Genomic DNA, 14,333 nt, shown 5'->3' with positions numbered 1-14,333 from the left:
TCCCACTTAAAGCTTTCCTGACTGAGGACAGCTTGTGTCATGGACCCATCGGAGCCCAAGTCCAAGGAGGAGGACGAGACGGAGCTAGGGCCGATGGAGGAATGGCCTGAGGAGCAGGATGAGGAAGGCCTGGGTCCCTCAGTGAGGGAGAGGGGGCACAGGATGACCAGGCGAGGGGGGAGGAGAAAGCAGGGAGTGGAGCAAAGGAGCAATTACCTCCCCCTCCCCCCCATCCCCAAGCATGGAGAATGGAGAGGAGGCCAGATCAGCCCAGGGCAACCTGACAACTCAGGAGATGACCCCGCCCCTCTTCACAGGGCTTACCAGGAGAATGAGATTTGGGTAGAAGGACTAAGGGAGACAGGATAGAAGCGTTCCAATATTTGAGGGACTCCTACAACAATGGGCTCAAACTATTTTCCAAAGCACCACAAGGCAAGTTGAGAAGCAATGGATGGAAACTAAAGAAAGAGAGAAGCAACCTGAAACTAAGGAGAAATTTCCTAACAGAACAATTAACCAGTGGAACAGCTTGCCACGGAATGGTAGGGTCTCTTGCTTGCATAGGGGGTTGGACTAGAAGGCCTCCAAGATCCCTTCCAACTCTGTTATTCTGTTATAGCTGTCTTCCAATACTTGGAAGGGTTTTCATAAAGAAGAGGGATTCTCCGAGGCATAAGAGGGAAGGACAGAAAGTAACGAGTGAAAGCATGATCCAACTTAGAAGTAAGAAGGAAATTTCTGACAATTAATCAATGGAATAGATTGCCTCCTGAGGTTGTGGTTCTCCATCACTGGAGGCTTTCAAAAATAGTCTGGACAACCATTTGGCTCATATGGTATCAATCTCCTGCCTTGAGTAACGGGTTGGATTAGAAGCTCTCCAAGGTCCTTCTAACCCTTTCCATGATCCTATGAAAAGATGGTCCCAGCTGATGTTCAGCTCCCTCAGCCCAATGTGGCTGTTCTCGTCCTTTTGTCTTCAAGGCTAAAGGCAGCAACTTTGTTTGCACTTCATTGCCCTTCCTATGCCAGATTTTCTGCAACGTCTTCTCTAAACATGGTGCCAGGCAGACAGACAGACAGACCGACAAAGCATAAATTTTATACTGGTATTTACTTATGTGCCTCTGCCTATTAAGAAATCATAAATATTGTTCTGGAAGCTGATATTTTTAAAATGACATCAAAGTACCTTTGTTATAATTGTTGCATTACAAAGTCATATTTTATTAAAACCCTTCCTGTATTAATGACAATATAGAAGAATAGATAAACTTTTGTTTTATAAGGGACATGGAAACTAATTATCTTAATTAATTCACTCAATTATAAAGATGTAAGTTGTTAAATACTCCGTTGAAATCCATTTATATCAGCAGCGTTCACACAATCTATTAAGGAACTGGGGTGATATGTGAAAATACGATATGGCCCAGGCTAGAAAGCGGGAGATTGTGAGTTCAAGTCCCACGTTAGCTATTAAAGCCAGCTGGGAGACTTTGGTTGGTCTTTCTGCCTCAACCCAACCCACCTCACAGGGTTGCTGTGGGGAAACAGGAGGAAGGTGTGTTGGATATGTTCACTGCAGTGGTGGGTTCCTGCTGGATCGCACCGGATCGCGCGCGCTCCCTTTCAGCGCTCCACCTGGCTTGCGCGCTCCCTTTCAGCGCTCCACCTGGCTTGCGCGCTCCCTTTCAGCGCTACACCTGGCTCTCGCGCTCCCTTCCGGCGCTGAAACCGGAAGTACAGTCTTGCCCCGCCCCTGGCGAAGCAACTACGCCTGCCTGCGCTCCACCAGCTCGGCTGGGAACGGAGATGTTTCCTCAGCGGAGCGGAGTGCCTGAAAAGACTTTTCAGGCGCTCCGCTCCACTGAGGAAACATCTCCGTTCCCAGCCGAGCTGGTGGAGCGCAGACAGGCGTCGTTGCTTCGCCAGGGCCGGGCAAAACTGTACTTCCGGTTTCAGCGCCGGAAGGGAGCGCGAGAGCCAGGTGGAGCGCTGAAAGGGAGCGCGCGCGATCCGGTGCGATCCGGGAGGAACCCACCACTGGTTCACTGACTTGGTTTATTTGTAAAAATAATAAAGGCTGGATTGAAATAAAGGTCAATAAATGACCTTGGGGGACAGGTGGAGGAGATGCTGCCTTGGGAATGATCAGATAAGGTGGGGGAGCCCCCAGTTCCATCACTGGCAGAGTAAGACATTCAGAAAGGTTTGTACTTTTAGACTTGCAAATTCTCTTGATGTGGAGTTTCAAAAAATTAGCTCATATGGTCAAGTTTCCAATCTGGTGTTCCTGGGAGAAGATTAACCTGGCAACTTTCTTCTTGAGAAATCCACCTTTTCTGCTGATCACCCTGCTTTTCCCCAAGAGGTTTATGAATAATCTCTTTCTTTGTTTCTTTAAACTATTTGTGAACTTTTCCAAAATGTTCCCTTTAATATAGAAATTTGGCCAGTTCTATCTTGTCAATACATATTTTTTTTCAAAATATGAATGACAAATTTTGCTGGGCCCTTTTCATTTTTGAAGATAGTACGGTGGTTGCCATTGCTCTCCCAACTCACAATATTTGCAAGTTAGACAACTCTTGAACAATAGTTCTCAACTTTTCTTCATCGTGGACCCCCTTTAAATACCTTTTGTGGCTATGGAGCCCCAAGGCTTATATTTAAATCATAACAGTTCTTTGTGGGGGGGGTGTGTGGTGACATCGTGGCCCCCAGGGGTCCATGAGCCACAGGTTGGGAACCACTGCTCTAGAAGAAAGATTGAAATGTTAAAAGACCTTGTGGGATAAGAAACCAAGGACTCTGCCTTTAAAATCCCTTCGTGTTTCTTGTCCAGTTCCATCCGTTTCTGGAGAAGAATGAGTATTGCAACATTTCCAAGAGGAAACTGTACTTGGACCAAAATGGAGACATAATAGCAGATCTGAGCATCATCAGCATGTTGGTTTCCCCCCACATGGATTTCATTACAGAGCACCTGGGGAGTTTTGAAAGAGAGAGACTGATTATCCATCAAGATGCTCTTTCACAGCTAAAGTTGTACAACAAGGTGGGTGAAATGTTGGTGTTTTAAAGATGTTTTGCTAAACCTTAGAACCCATTTCAAGGGGGCTAAGCCTGGTCCCCAGGGTAGATGATTTTACCTGAGAATTAAATGTGAGGAGCAGAACTCTTCTTAGACTGCTTGGGAGGCTTCAACAGTACATTGACCAAGATGTCCTTCAGGGAGGGAGACTGTTTCAGCTAATGCAAAGTGGCATTTAGGGAAAAGATCAGGCCATTTTCTGTCCTCTTTGCCATCTGGTATCTCCACACTGAACTGGCGAGGAAGGCTGCCAGGTGTTGGCATTGTGGGGCTGGTTGCCTCAGTCTGGCTTGTTCCTTGCCTAAAATAATCATTGGGATTATTTTGCTATTATAGCCTTTATGATAGACAAGTCACGTAGCCATGGTTGGGGCGTTGGCCCAGGCTGTAGCCCTTAAAGACCTCCTCTTTCAATGGGGAAGCCAGGAACCTCATGCTCTGCAAACAAGTTCTAAGTATAGATAGGACTTCACTTGATCTCCACATTCCCTAGCCAGGTTCTAATTATACCCAGTCTGCTCTTCCCAAAACAACTTCCTTGTTTTTGGAAAGTGATATTCGGGAAGTTGAGTGCACAGGATGTTCTAAACCTCTACCTTGATTATCAACCATAAGTCTCTCTGGACAAAAAGGAGGGTCCAAATATAACTAATAAATGCACAGCTACCGTATATGTGGTCCCTCACTCAAAAGTAGTAACTGTGAGAAGAATCTTGGAGTCCTAATGGACAATCATTTAAATAGGAGCCAGCCATTTCTACCTTAATTTTCCATGGACGGAGAGTCCTAACACATTTTCTTTGGCATTCCTTGTTTTTCTGCTCAGTCTCTGCCTCAGTCCAGATGTGTGGAAAGTTGTCATCCTGGATTTGTCAAGAGGGCTCGAGAAAAAGAGCCAGTTTGCTGCTATGACTGCGTTCCTTGTCCGGAGGGGACCTTCTCCACTCAGGAAGGTGGGTGACACCAGAGGAAAGGAAGGCCTGGTGGAAATGGATTCATCCACAGCATTTTGATAGAAAGTGCAAATTAAAGCATGAATTGAAGCTCAACTCTTTTCTTGTTTATTCAAAATGCACTAGAAATCCTGCAATTTTATATGCCTTAGTTATAAAGGTATTAGAAAATTCTACTATCTTTTTTCTGTGAAATGATTAATTAACCAATCTTGGAAAATATTCCTGGAATCAGGCTTTGTCCAAAAAAAGGTATTTCTTAAAAAGTAAAAAACCAGAATATTAAAAAAATATTGCTTTTTGGCTTTCTCAGATACAGAAAAATGCACCAAGTGTCCGAATGATAAATATCCAAGTAAGAACAGAGTCCAATGTATCCCCAAAGTTATAACCTTCCTGTCTTATGAAGAACATCTGGGCATCATCCTGGTCTCTTTTGCCCTACTCTTCTTTCTAATCACAGGCCTTGTTTTAATCATCTTCATTAAATATCGAGAAACTCCCATTGTCAAAGCCAACAACCGGGACCTCTCCTACATCCTCCTGGTCTCCCTCCTGCTTTGCTTCTTGTCTTCTTCGCTCTTCGTTGGTCAACCAAAGAAAGCCACCTGCCTTCTCCGACAAACGGTCTTCAGCATCATCTTCTCAGTTGCCGTTTCTTCTCTCTTGGCCAAAACCATCACGGTGGTGCTGGCTTTTCTGGCCACAAAACCAGGAAACCGAGTGAAGAGATGGTTGGGGAAGAGCTTGGCCAACTCCATCATCCTTTCTTCTTCTGCTCTCCAAATTATCATCTGTTCCACCTGGCTGGGAGTTTCTCCCCCCTTCCCTGACTCTGACCTCCACTCCCAGCCTGGAGAGATCATTCTGCAATGCAACGAAGGGGCTGTTGTCATGTTCTACGTCACCCTCAGCTACATGGGCTTCCTGGCTGCCACCTGCTTCACGGTGGCTTTCCTGGCCAGGAATCTGCCTGGGGCCTTCAATGAAGCCAAGCTGATCACCTTCAGCATGCTGGTCTTCTGCAGCGTCTGGGTGACTTTTGTGCCCACCTACCTGAGCACCAAAGGGAAATACATGGTGGCTGTTCAGGTCTTCTCCATCCTGGCCTCCAGTGCTGGTCTGCTGGGCTGCATCTTCATCCCCAAGTGCTACATTATCCTTCTGAGGCCAGACCTGAACACAAAGGAGCATCTCACAGCCAGAATAAATGTAAAAACATGAGATATAACACCATTATGATATTGGAAGAATTATTAAAGTTTCTTTTATTTGAAAGGTGATATTCTTTACATTTAGATAGTATGCAGAAGTTAAAGAAAATCATATCCATGTGTTTCAAAATGGGAAATTTTTGAGTGACTGAAATTCTTGTAGCTCCTTTACCTTTCAGCTCAATAAATCTTGCTAAAGAGAACTCTGTGAAAGTCATTCAGAGGAATGTAATATTCAGCAACTACCAATGAACCAGACACCTTATGAAAAATAATTGAGGCACTTGTTCCTACTGACAGAAACTAAAAGTTTGTGTATGTGAGAGAGAGAGTAAGATCATAAGGTAAGATGAGAGCTGTAGGAGCCCTGCTCTAACCGTGTTGTTGGATCATCTCCATGAGAAGCCTTGGAATGGCAGAATGACCTGGAATGCAGGGATTGACCTGCTCTCCATCACTATTATGTCCTCCTTTCTTGATTTCCTGATAAAAAACCCTTTCACAGAAAGCATCGACCGGAACAGCTGTCTGAGGTGTCACTTTGGGTTTGTTTTTATTTAAGTATCTACCTTTTAGAAATCCCCACTCTATTTTTTCCTTCCTCATCCAGAGAATGAAAATAGCAACAACTAACAATATTCTGGCCCTTTAATTTCCCACTCTATCATTTGTCCATTTGTCCCTGCTTCTATTCCAAGTCGGCTTGTGTGTTTGAAAGGCTGGAGAAGAGGCCCAGGGAAGAAAGCCCTTGAGACTCTCTCTGGGAGGAGGTTGAGGGGATCCTGTGTAGAGGCAGCCTCTTCGTTGACCAAATGCTCTGGATTGTGGCATGAGAGCGTTCAATGCTGCCTATTCATCTAGATCCAAGAAGGGGAGGGGAGGGAGAGTAGAGGGGGACATCCAGGATTCTAGCAAGAGGCACCCATGGAAAGTCTTCTGCTTTCCAACCACAGAGATTGGGTGGATCAGGAGTCAACCTGAGGTTTCAGAATGGCTTCTGGTTGCCACTCGGATCCCTTTGCAAATTCCATTTTAAGCAGGTAAAAAAAGTTTGGAGCAGACCGAGGTCAGTCTAAAATCCATGCTGACCCCCCAGATGACCCTGGTCTGCCCACAAGCGGGGTGTGTGTGTGGATGAAACGTATCACTTGGCCCAACATGAAAACAGGTAGGAGTGGGATTTAGCCAGTTCCCACGAGTTCGCTAGAACCTGTTTTGAATTGTATGAGCAGTTATGAGAAGCGGCTGAATTGCCTCGGCCTGCCCCCTAAACCCCTCCTGAGTGCCCCCCCAACCCCCTCCTGACACCCCCCCCCCGAAAACTACCTGTCTCAAGATCACTTTGGCTCAGGCAGTGGAATTCCCCACTGGTTCCCTCTCTCCGCAAAGCGAAGGAATTGCAGAAACTCTGTGGAGCCCAGAATGGGGCTTCCTTGAACTTCGGGATTGGGAGGGTCCAGAAAGAAGCAGGACCAATGGGAAACCTCCCTCCTGCAGCGTCATCGGTCTCCCGGCAGAGTCTCCCTTAACTTCACCCAGTGCAGGAGAGCGTTCCAAGCAGAGAAGAAGCCCCAGTTGGTTCTTCAGGCCAAGATCCCCCCTCCCACTTTCCTCTCCCCCCCTCCCGCAGAACTGGCTCCTTCAGATGAAGCCCCAAAGGACTCTGCCCGGAGACCGATGACGCTCGAGCAGGGAGAATTCTCATTGGTGCTGCCTCTAGTTCTGGCCTGGCCCACCCACCTCCGAAATCCGAGACAAAGGCTCCTTCCTCCTTCCAGATTCTTCCTCTGGGGCTGGGCGCATCAGGGCAGACACACGCAGGCGCTGGCGAGCCCAGAACGGGGTTTCAGACAATGCAATGCCTGAGAAACGCGGCATGTGCAGAAAATGCAGGCTATAACCAGCGAATCGCGTTTCTCAGGATCCGACGAAGTCCGAATGGACCAATAGGAATTCTCCATTCTGTAGTGTCATCGGTCTCTGGGCAGAGTCTCCCTTGACTTCACCCGATGGAAGAGAGAGGTCAGTGCTGAGAGAAAAGAGAGGGAGGGGGAATATGTTCAGTCTTGGGGGGGCGCAGCTCAAGGGGGTTCATGCCATCCCTGGAGGGGAGGGTGAACTTCCTCCCCCCCCCCCATCCAGCATGGAGTGGGGCTGCAGTGGATGAGTGAAAGGGAGATGCAGCCCCACAGCCAGCGGGGACTTGGGGGTGTCTGAGTGGGCGGGCTGGGGAGTCCTTGGGCACCTTCTCTCTCTCTCTCTCTCTCTCTCTCTCTCTGTCTCACTTCATCATTGGAAGTGCCCCTCCCCCAACCCTTTGCCCTTCCTCTCCCTCCCGGAAGCTTCTGCCTTTGATCCCTTCCTGGAAAAGGGGCTGCTGGAGGGCCGCTTGTTCCCGCAGGGCTGTGGGGTTGTCTGACTCTCCGCAAATAACAGCTCGGTTTGGGGTTCAGGAATCGCTGGATGTCAGGGGGAGGGATAAAAAGGGGGGAAGCGGGAATCCCTGGCTGAGATTCGTAAAGAGAGCAAAGAAAGGGGAAAGTCCGGTCTGGGGCTGCCATGAGCCCTCCCCCGTGAGCTGCATCCCCCACAAATACCGAACAGATCCCCCCTCCCAATTTCTCCACTTCTCTCTCTGCCACGAACTCCCTCCTCCTTCAGGTGAAGCCCCAAACGACTCTGCCCGGAGACCGATGACGCTCAAGCAGGGAGAATTCGGATTGGTGGATGGTTCTGGCCCCTCCCACCTCCAAAGTCCGAGGTCAATGCTCCAGACTCCCAGGAAGAGAGCAGAAGGGAGAAGAAAGGGAAAGTTTTGATTATGAGACCCTGAACGTCTCTGGCGATAAATTCCAATGGACTATCAGGCAATCAAGGTAGTCCTCCACTTATGGCCACAATTTCTGTTGCTAAGTAAGTTCTGTGTCATTTACAACCTTTTTGCCACAGTTGCTAAGCAAATGAATGCAGTTGTTAAGTAAATCAAGCGGTCGTTAAGCAAATCTTATAGTGATCCCATGACCCCAAGGTACTGCAACTCTCATAAATGCACTCCAGTTCCCAAGTGCCCGAGTTTTGATCACGTGATTTATGGCAGGTGCTGCAGCGGTCGTAGGTGGTCATGGAGGCCACACGACTGAAAGACGGCAACCCTGGCAAATGCATGCTGGCTGCCAAAGGCTGATCATGGGACTGTGAGAACGTTGCAACGGCCTTAACTGTGAGGACCTTTTTCAGTGCCCCTGTAATTGTGAAGGGTCGACAAAGGTCTGGTTTTCCATGGAGGGCTGCCTGCCCTTCGGCCTCCTTCAGCCTTCCTGTCCTTGCTTCAAGGGGCCTCTGCAGAATACCGGGGTGAAATAGAGCTCAAATTAAATAAAAACAGCGGATTTCAAAGTCTATGGGAAATTGCATTAGCAATAATAGCCTGCCATCTCGTGGCCATTTTGCATATGGCAGGTGGAGACAAGAAATCGCAAAAGGTAATATAAATAAAAATAATCAGGGTGTGGATCGGGCTAAATCCGACGAGGGATCTTAGTTTGAGTCCCCAATCTCTCTTGAGGTGAAAACGGTGTGAAATAGAGTTCAAATTAAATCAAAACATTGGCTTTTAAAGTCTAAGGGAAATTGCATCAGTGGCCATTTTGCTAATGGCAGGTGGAGACAATAATAATAATAATAATAATAATAATAATAATAATAATAATAATAATAATAATAATAATAATAATAATAATAATAATAATAATAATAATAATAATAATAATAATAATAATAATAATAAATATTTATTTCTTAGCCGCACCCTCTCCCGAAGGACTCGGGGCGGCGTACAATAAAACACATAAAATACATATCTAAACAAGACATACATATAACAAAGACGTATACCAAGACGTGTACAAGGAGGAGGTGGGCTGATGAATAAAAACAATTAAAATCACAATGTTTAAAAATGCCTAAATAAATGAATACAATTAAATTACCCAAATAAAAAACCCGTCAGGAGCGATATAGTTAGATCATAGTTGAGCCAGGCCAGCTACTTGGAATAGGTGGGTCTTGAGCTTTACACAGAAGGAGCGGAGGTCAGAGGTATTCCTAATATCCGGAGGGAGGTCATTCCACAGGGCTGGGCCCGCCACAGAGAAGGCTCTACTCCTAGGCGCCGCCCCTCGGCACTGTCTGGTGGACGGCACCTGGAGGAACCCCTCTCTGTGCGAGCGAATTGGTCGCAGGGATGTATGGGGCAGAATACGATCCCGCAAGTAACTAGGTCCTGAGCCATGGAGCGCTTTAAAGATCGTTATCAAAACCTTGAAACGCACCCGATAGACCACAGGAAGCCAGTGCAGCTCGCGCAGGAACGGTGTCACATGGGAGTACCTAGTACTCCCCATAATTACCCGCGCGGCTGCGTTCTGGACCAAATACCTAGAGACCCGGCTCTCTCATCGCTCCTGACCTGACCCACCCGCCCCACAACCCCTGAACCCCCACCTCTACAAATTTTTAAAAAACAACTAACTAAAAAACCCCTAAGTCTCCAAAATCACAAACGTTAATAAAAATAAAAATAATCAGGGTGGGGATCGGGCAAAATCCGACATGGGTTCCTACTCTGAGTCCCCAATCTCTCTTGAGGTGAAAACGGGGAGAAATAGACCTCAAATTAAATGAAAACATTAGTTTTCAAAGTCTATGGGAAATTGCATTAGCAATAATAGCCTGCCATCTCGTGGCCATTTTGCATATGGCAGATGGCAAGGTGTAATTCCAACAGTTACCGTATTTATCGGTGTATAACACGCACAGGCATATAACACGCACCTTCATTTTAAGAGGGAAATTTCAGGAAAAAAATTTAAATTTCAAATAAAGAACTTTGAAGCAAAATCAGGGTAGCTCAGAACTTTTTTTTATTAATATTATTACCACTTATAAGGTAAATAATGTAAAAGGACAGTAAAAGCAACTGTTTTAACAAAGAAACTTGGATATTCTGTTTTTACAAAAGTACCTATTTTGTATTATCACCACTCTATTTTTTTCTTTTCACCCTCCTTCCCTTCTCTACTTCCTTCCTTCCTCCTCTCCTCTCCTTTTCCTACGTCCCTTACCTCTCCCCTGCTCCTCTCTTCCCCCTCCTACCCTCTCTCCTTCTCTTTCTATCCCTTTTCCCTCCAAAACCCAACCCTTGAACTCCAAACGAGGAGCTAATTTCACCGATCCGTATGTGAAATATTAAACGTTTTCTTTTAATACCGAGTGCTTTTATTCCGCATCTCCTGTGGACTTGCCAGCCCTGTGTCTATTTTATTTTGATTTTGGTGTTTATTTTCTGCGAAGGTAGACCTCGAAGCAACGCTACAAGGGAGGGTCCCGGCACACCCTCGCCCCTTCCTCAAAAGACACATATAATCGGCAAGGGTTGCATGGTCCAGAAAAGAGATAAAAATCACGCTTCCGTTGCAAGCGAAGTAGTAGATCTATAACTCTTTCCACAATCTCCTTTTTCCTCGTTGGATTCTCACCGAGCCGAACCGCAAGTGGCTTAAAGACCTCGGGTTGAATGAACCACAATTGGCCAGGATCTCCTGCCCACTAAGCTATCAATCATGGTTTATAAGCACCGCGTGCGGATTCGACAACCTTCCATTTCAGGGAATCCCGCATTTCGGTATCAGATCGCTGCAACGGACTTAACACGTCCTTTTTTATTTTATATCTTTTTTTTTTGCTAGCAGGCCTTCAGGCGCGTATCCTAAGACGCGGAACGTCTCTATCCTGCGCAAATCTTTCTCCGGACTACAGCCCCCCCCCTCCTCATCCCCAGCCAAACAGCCCAGCCACGTCGACCGCCTTTTCCCGAAAGATGATCGGAGCGGGGGCTGCTTTCCTGGAGGGGAAAAAAAACCCGTCCAGAATTGGGCGAGGATCCCGAGGTTTAAAGGCTGCGATCCTGCCCCGGAATGGCGCTGCCTAGCCTCAGGAGTTGTCCGGAGTAAGAGTTATTCGCGGCGCTGTGAAAACCACCAACTTGGAATGAAATATCCCGAGAAGAAGGGAAAAAAGCGACGGGTTTGGGAGGAACCGATGGTTAAACAATCAGATGTCTTTTGAAAGCTAATTTAACAAGAGTTCCTTTCGTTTCACGGATGTGGTCGAATAAACTGGTTTTTGTACCTGCCTGTTTCCCTCCGGCTGGCTTGTGTGCCCAAGGCGCGACTAGAACTCACCCACTCCCGGTTTCTAGCCTGAGGCTTTAACCGAAGTGTCTCTTTTTAGTTTTTGATTTTTTAAAAAAAAATCTATCTTTTTTTGGGTGGGGAAAAAACATGGCTTCTTAACATTATATCGGCGTATAACACGCATACATCATTTGCCCCCTATTTTTCGGGGGAAAAGTGTGTGTTATACGCCGATAAATACGGTAATATAAATAAAATAAGGGTGCAAATCGGGCTAAATCCGACGTAGGATCTTATTGTGAGTCCCCCATCTCTATTAAGGTGAAAACGGGGTGAAATAGACCTCAAATTAAATGAAAACATGAATGAGAATTTAATCCTGTGTAGCTGATGCTCTACTTCCCTCCTCTACATCTAGGAGACAAATGTGTCTGTCCCAGTTCTTGTCAAGATAGGTAAAGTCCCCCATTACTAATAGAGTGTGCTTTCTGCGGCATATCTTAGTTAACCAATTAGCAAAATCGTCATTTATATCCTGTCAACCATCCCACTAGCAAGTAGCATATGCGGCTTGGGGAGGGGGAACGAACTCCTGGGACATAATTCTACCAAAAGTATAATTTTACTTAGATCCATATAGTTACAGACCAGTGGTGGATTCCGACTGGTTCAGACTGGTTCGGCCGAAGACTTAGTGGTTTGGTGGCCTGGGTCTCTGGAACCAGCAGCGACTCAGGCCTGCCACGCCCTCAAACTGGTTCTCTTGGTGGTGCCATAGGCGCCATCATCTTGTCTTTCACTTTTGCCCATGTGCAGAAGCATTTTTCTTGCATTGCACATGCCTGTGTAGCATGCATAAAGCGTACGCGTGAGATGCTTGCACGAGTCGTGCACGAGTGAACTGGCAGTAGAGTCTGCAGGAACCCACCCCTGGTACAGATGAAGTGAAGCCAATTCTGAAGGTGGCCACAGGCAGCTGCGTAGGTGAAGTTCTCCTTTTCCCGCTGTCCATTGTTTGCCAATCCAACACAATCTTTGTGTTTTGGAAAAGAGCCTGCGCCGTTTAAAGAGGACCCGTAACAGAACCTTCAAGTGAATGAACTTCCACAGGGTGCGGCTGGCTCTCTTGAGTCCTCCCCCCCTGGGCTTCCACCCCCTCCCTTCCGATTCTGTTGTCAAGCTGCGAGGAAAATTGCAGGCAGGGATAGAATCCAAATCAGCGTTGATGTTTCCTGTGTTTGGACAGGGGGGTCTGTAGAATACACCTATGGCAATGTCATTCCTTTCCCCTTTTATATTAACCCAAAGGGATTCAAGGAAGCCTTCATCCCTGTTTTCCTGCATTTCTAATGAAATGTAGCTACTTCTTATATAAAACGCAAATCTGCCACTCTTTGATTACATACTGTTAAGTAATTGAGCTCCCCGTTAGGAGAGCGAGTATGCAGAGAAGCGTAATGAGAGTGATGTGGAATAACACGCACAAACCAGCATACAGAGACACTGAATAGTATAAAAATATAGTAGTTTACTATGTAGAAATATAGAGGTATTCAGAGTCTGGTTAACAGTCCAAGTCATACACTGTTCAGTAATTCAGTTATCAAAATAGTCAGTCTAACACTCAAAGTAGCTAACAGTAGCAAACCACAATACCTCAGTATACACCAACCAGCGTCTAACAAACAGAGAGCTAAAAGCCATTCTGGCTCCCTCTTATGGCTACATTGAGGTAACAAACCAATTACATTTCTTAAGCATTTAAAGTAACAGTAAAGTAATCATAGCTTATATACATTGCCAAGCCAAGCCTAGGGTTACATCCCTAACAGATACGTTTCTTTCGAATAATTTAAACCCTCCAGCTAGATGTTGCATGTTCTACATCTGTACAGGACATGGTGGCTCAGTGGCTAAGATGCTGAGTTTGTCGATCAGAAAGCTCGGCAGTTCGGCGGTTCAAATCCCTAGCGCCACCTAACAGAGTGAGCTCCCGTGACTTGTCCCAGCTTCTGCCCACCTAGCAGTTTGAAAGCAGGTAAAACACGCAGTAGAAAAATAGGAGCCACCCTTTGTGGGAAGGGAACAGAGTTCTGTGCGCCTTCGCCATTGAGTCATGCCGGCCATATGACCATGGAGACGTCTTCGGACAGCACTGGGTCTTTGGCTTTGAAACGGAGATGAGCACCACCCCCTAAAGTCGGGAATGTCACTCCTGGGAATATGTGAAATGGAAAAGCACATTATTTACCTACATTTCCATAGTATTTGGAGCTTTCTTCCACAGTTGAAAAAAAGCCCAAAAGATCATGCATTTGAGGGCAGTTTCTTTGTCGAGCGCCAGTTTCGCAAGCATTATTTCCGCACTTCTCTTTCCAAAAACGCCTTTTCACAGGAATTCACAGTTGTGTAAAGAAAAGAGGTTTTGCAGGGACCAAGACTTTGCTTCTTGCTTTCTAAGGAAGCCTCGGTCAGAACCAGTTGCTCCTGTCCTGTAAAATGGGATTTTCTATGAGATCCGCTATCTTCTCTCCATCCCCTTAATGGTTATTTTGCAACTGGTTCTTCCCCCAACACATTGGGCTAGCATGAGCCTGGAGTCCAGGAGACGTGGGTGGAGAAAACCTGGGGAATGAGTCACACTACATCTTGACCAGAATGGACTGCCTGTGGCTGCACCATGTGAATAGTGGCAAACAGGAGATTGGGTGTATCGCAAACTCCTTCAACACTTCCAACATGACAACATCTAGGAGAAGAGGCGACTCACTTCAGAATTCCCAGTTTTTTCTTTCCGTAGAAATGGAGAAGGTTCAACGACCACAACCACCCCTGCGGTCTGTGAAAACCCTTTCTGAGAGAAACAATAAAC

General features: G+C 46.4%; 1 protein-coding gene across 1 annotated transcript; it reads left to right on the top strand.

Annotated features, from left to right (window-relative positions):
* Nucleotides 1-39: 39 nt before the first annotated feature.
* Nucleotides 40-5,277, top strand: LOC309393735 (vomeronasal type-2 receptor 26-like; the record flags this gene model as incomplete). Its single annotated transcript, XM_081956230.1, has 3 exons — nt 40-141; nt 3,927-4,053; nt 4,367-5,277. 3 exons carry the CDS (start codon nt 40-42, stop codon nt 5,275-5,277), a joined length of 1,140 nt encoding a protein of 379 aa, XP_081812356.1.
* Nucleotides 5,278-14,333: the final 9,056 nt, after the last annotated feature.

The sequence above is a fragment of the Natrix helvetica genome (genome assembly GCF_964273705.1).
Source record: "Natrix helvetica genome assembly, chromosome: 5".
Classification (NCBI taxonomy): domain Eukaryota; kingdom Metazoa; phylum Chordata; class Lepidosauria; order Squamata; family Natricidae; genus Natrix; species Natrix helvetica.
Note: the sequence above shows the minus strand (reverse complement) of the source record. Positions and strands in the feature narration are given on the sequence as shown.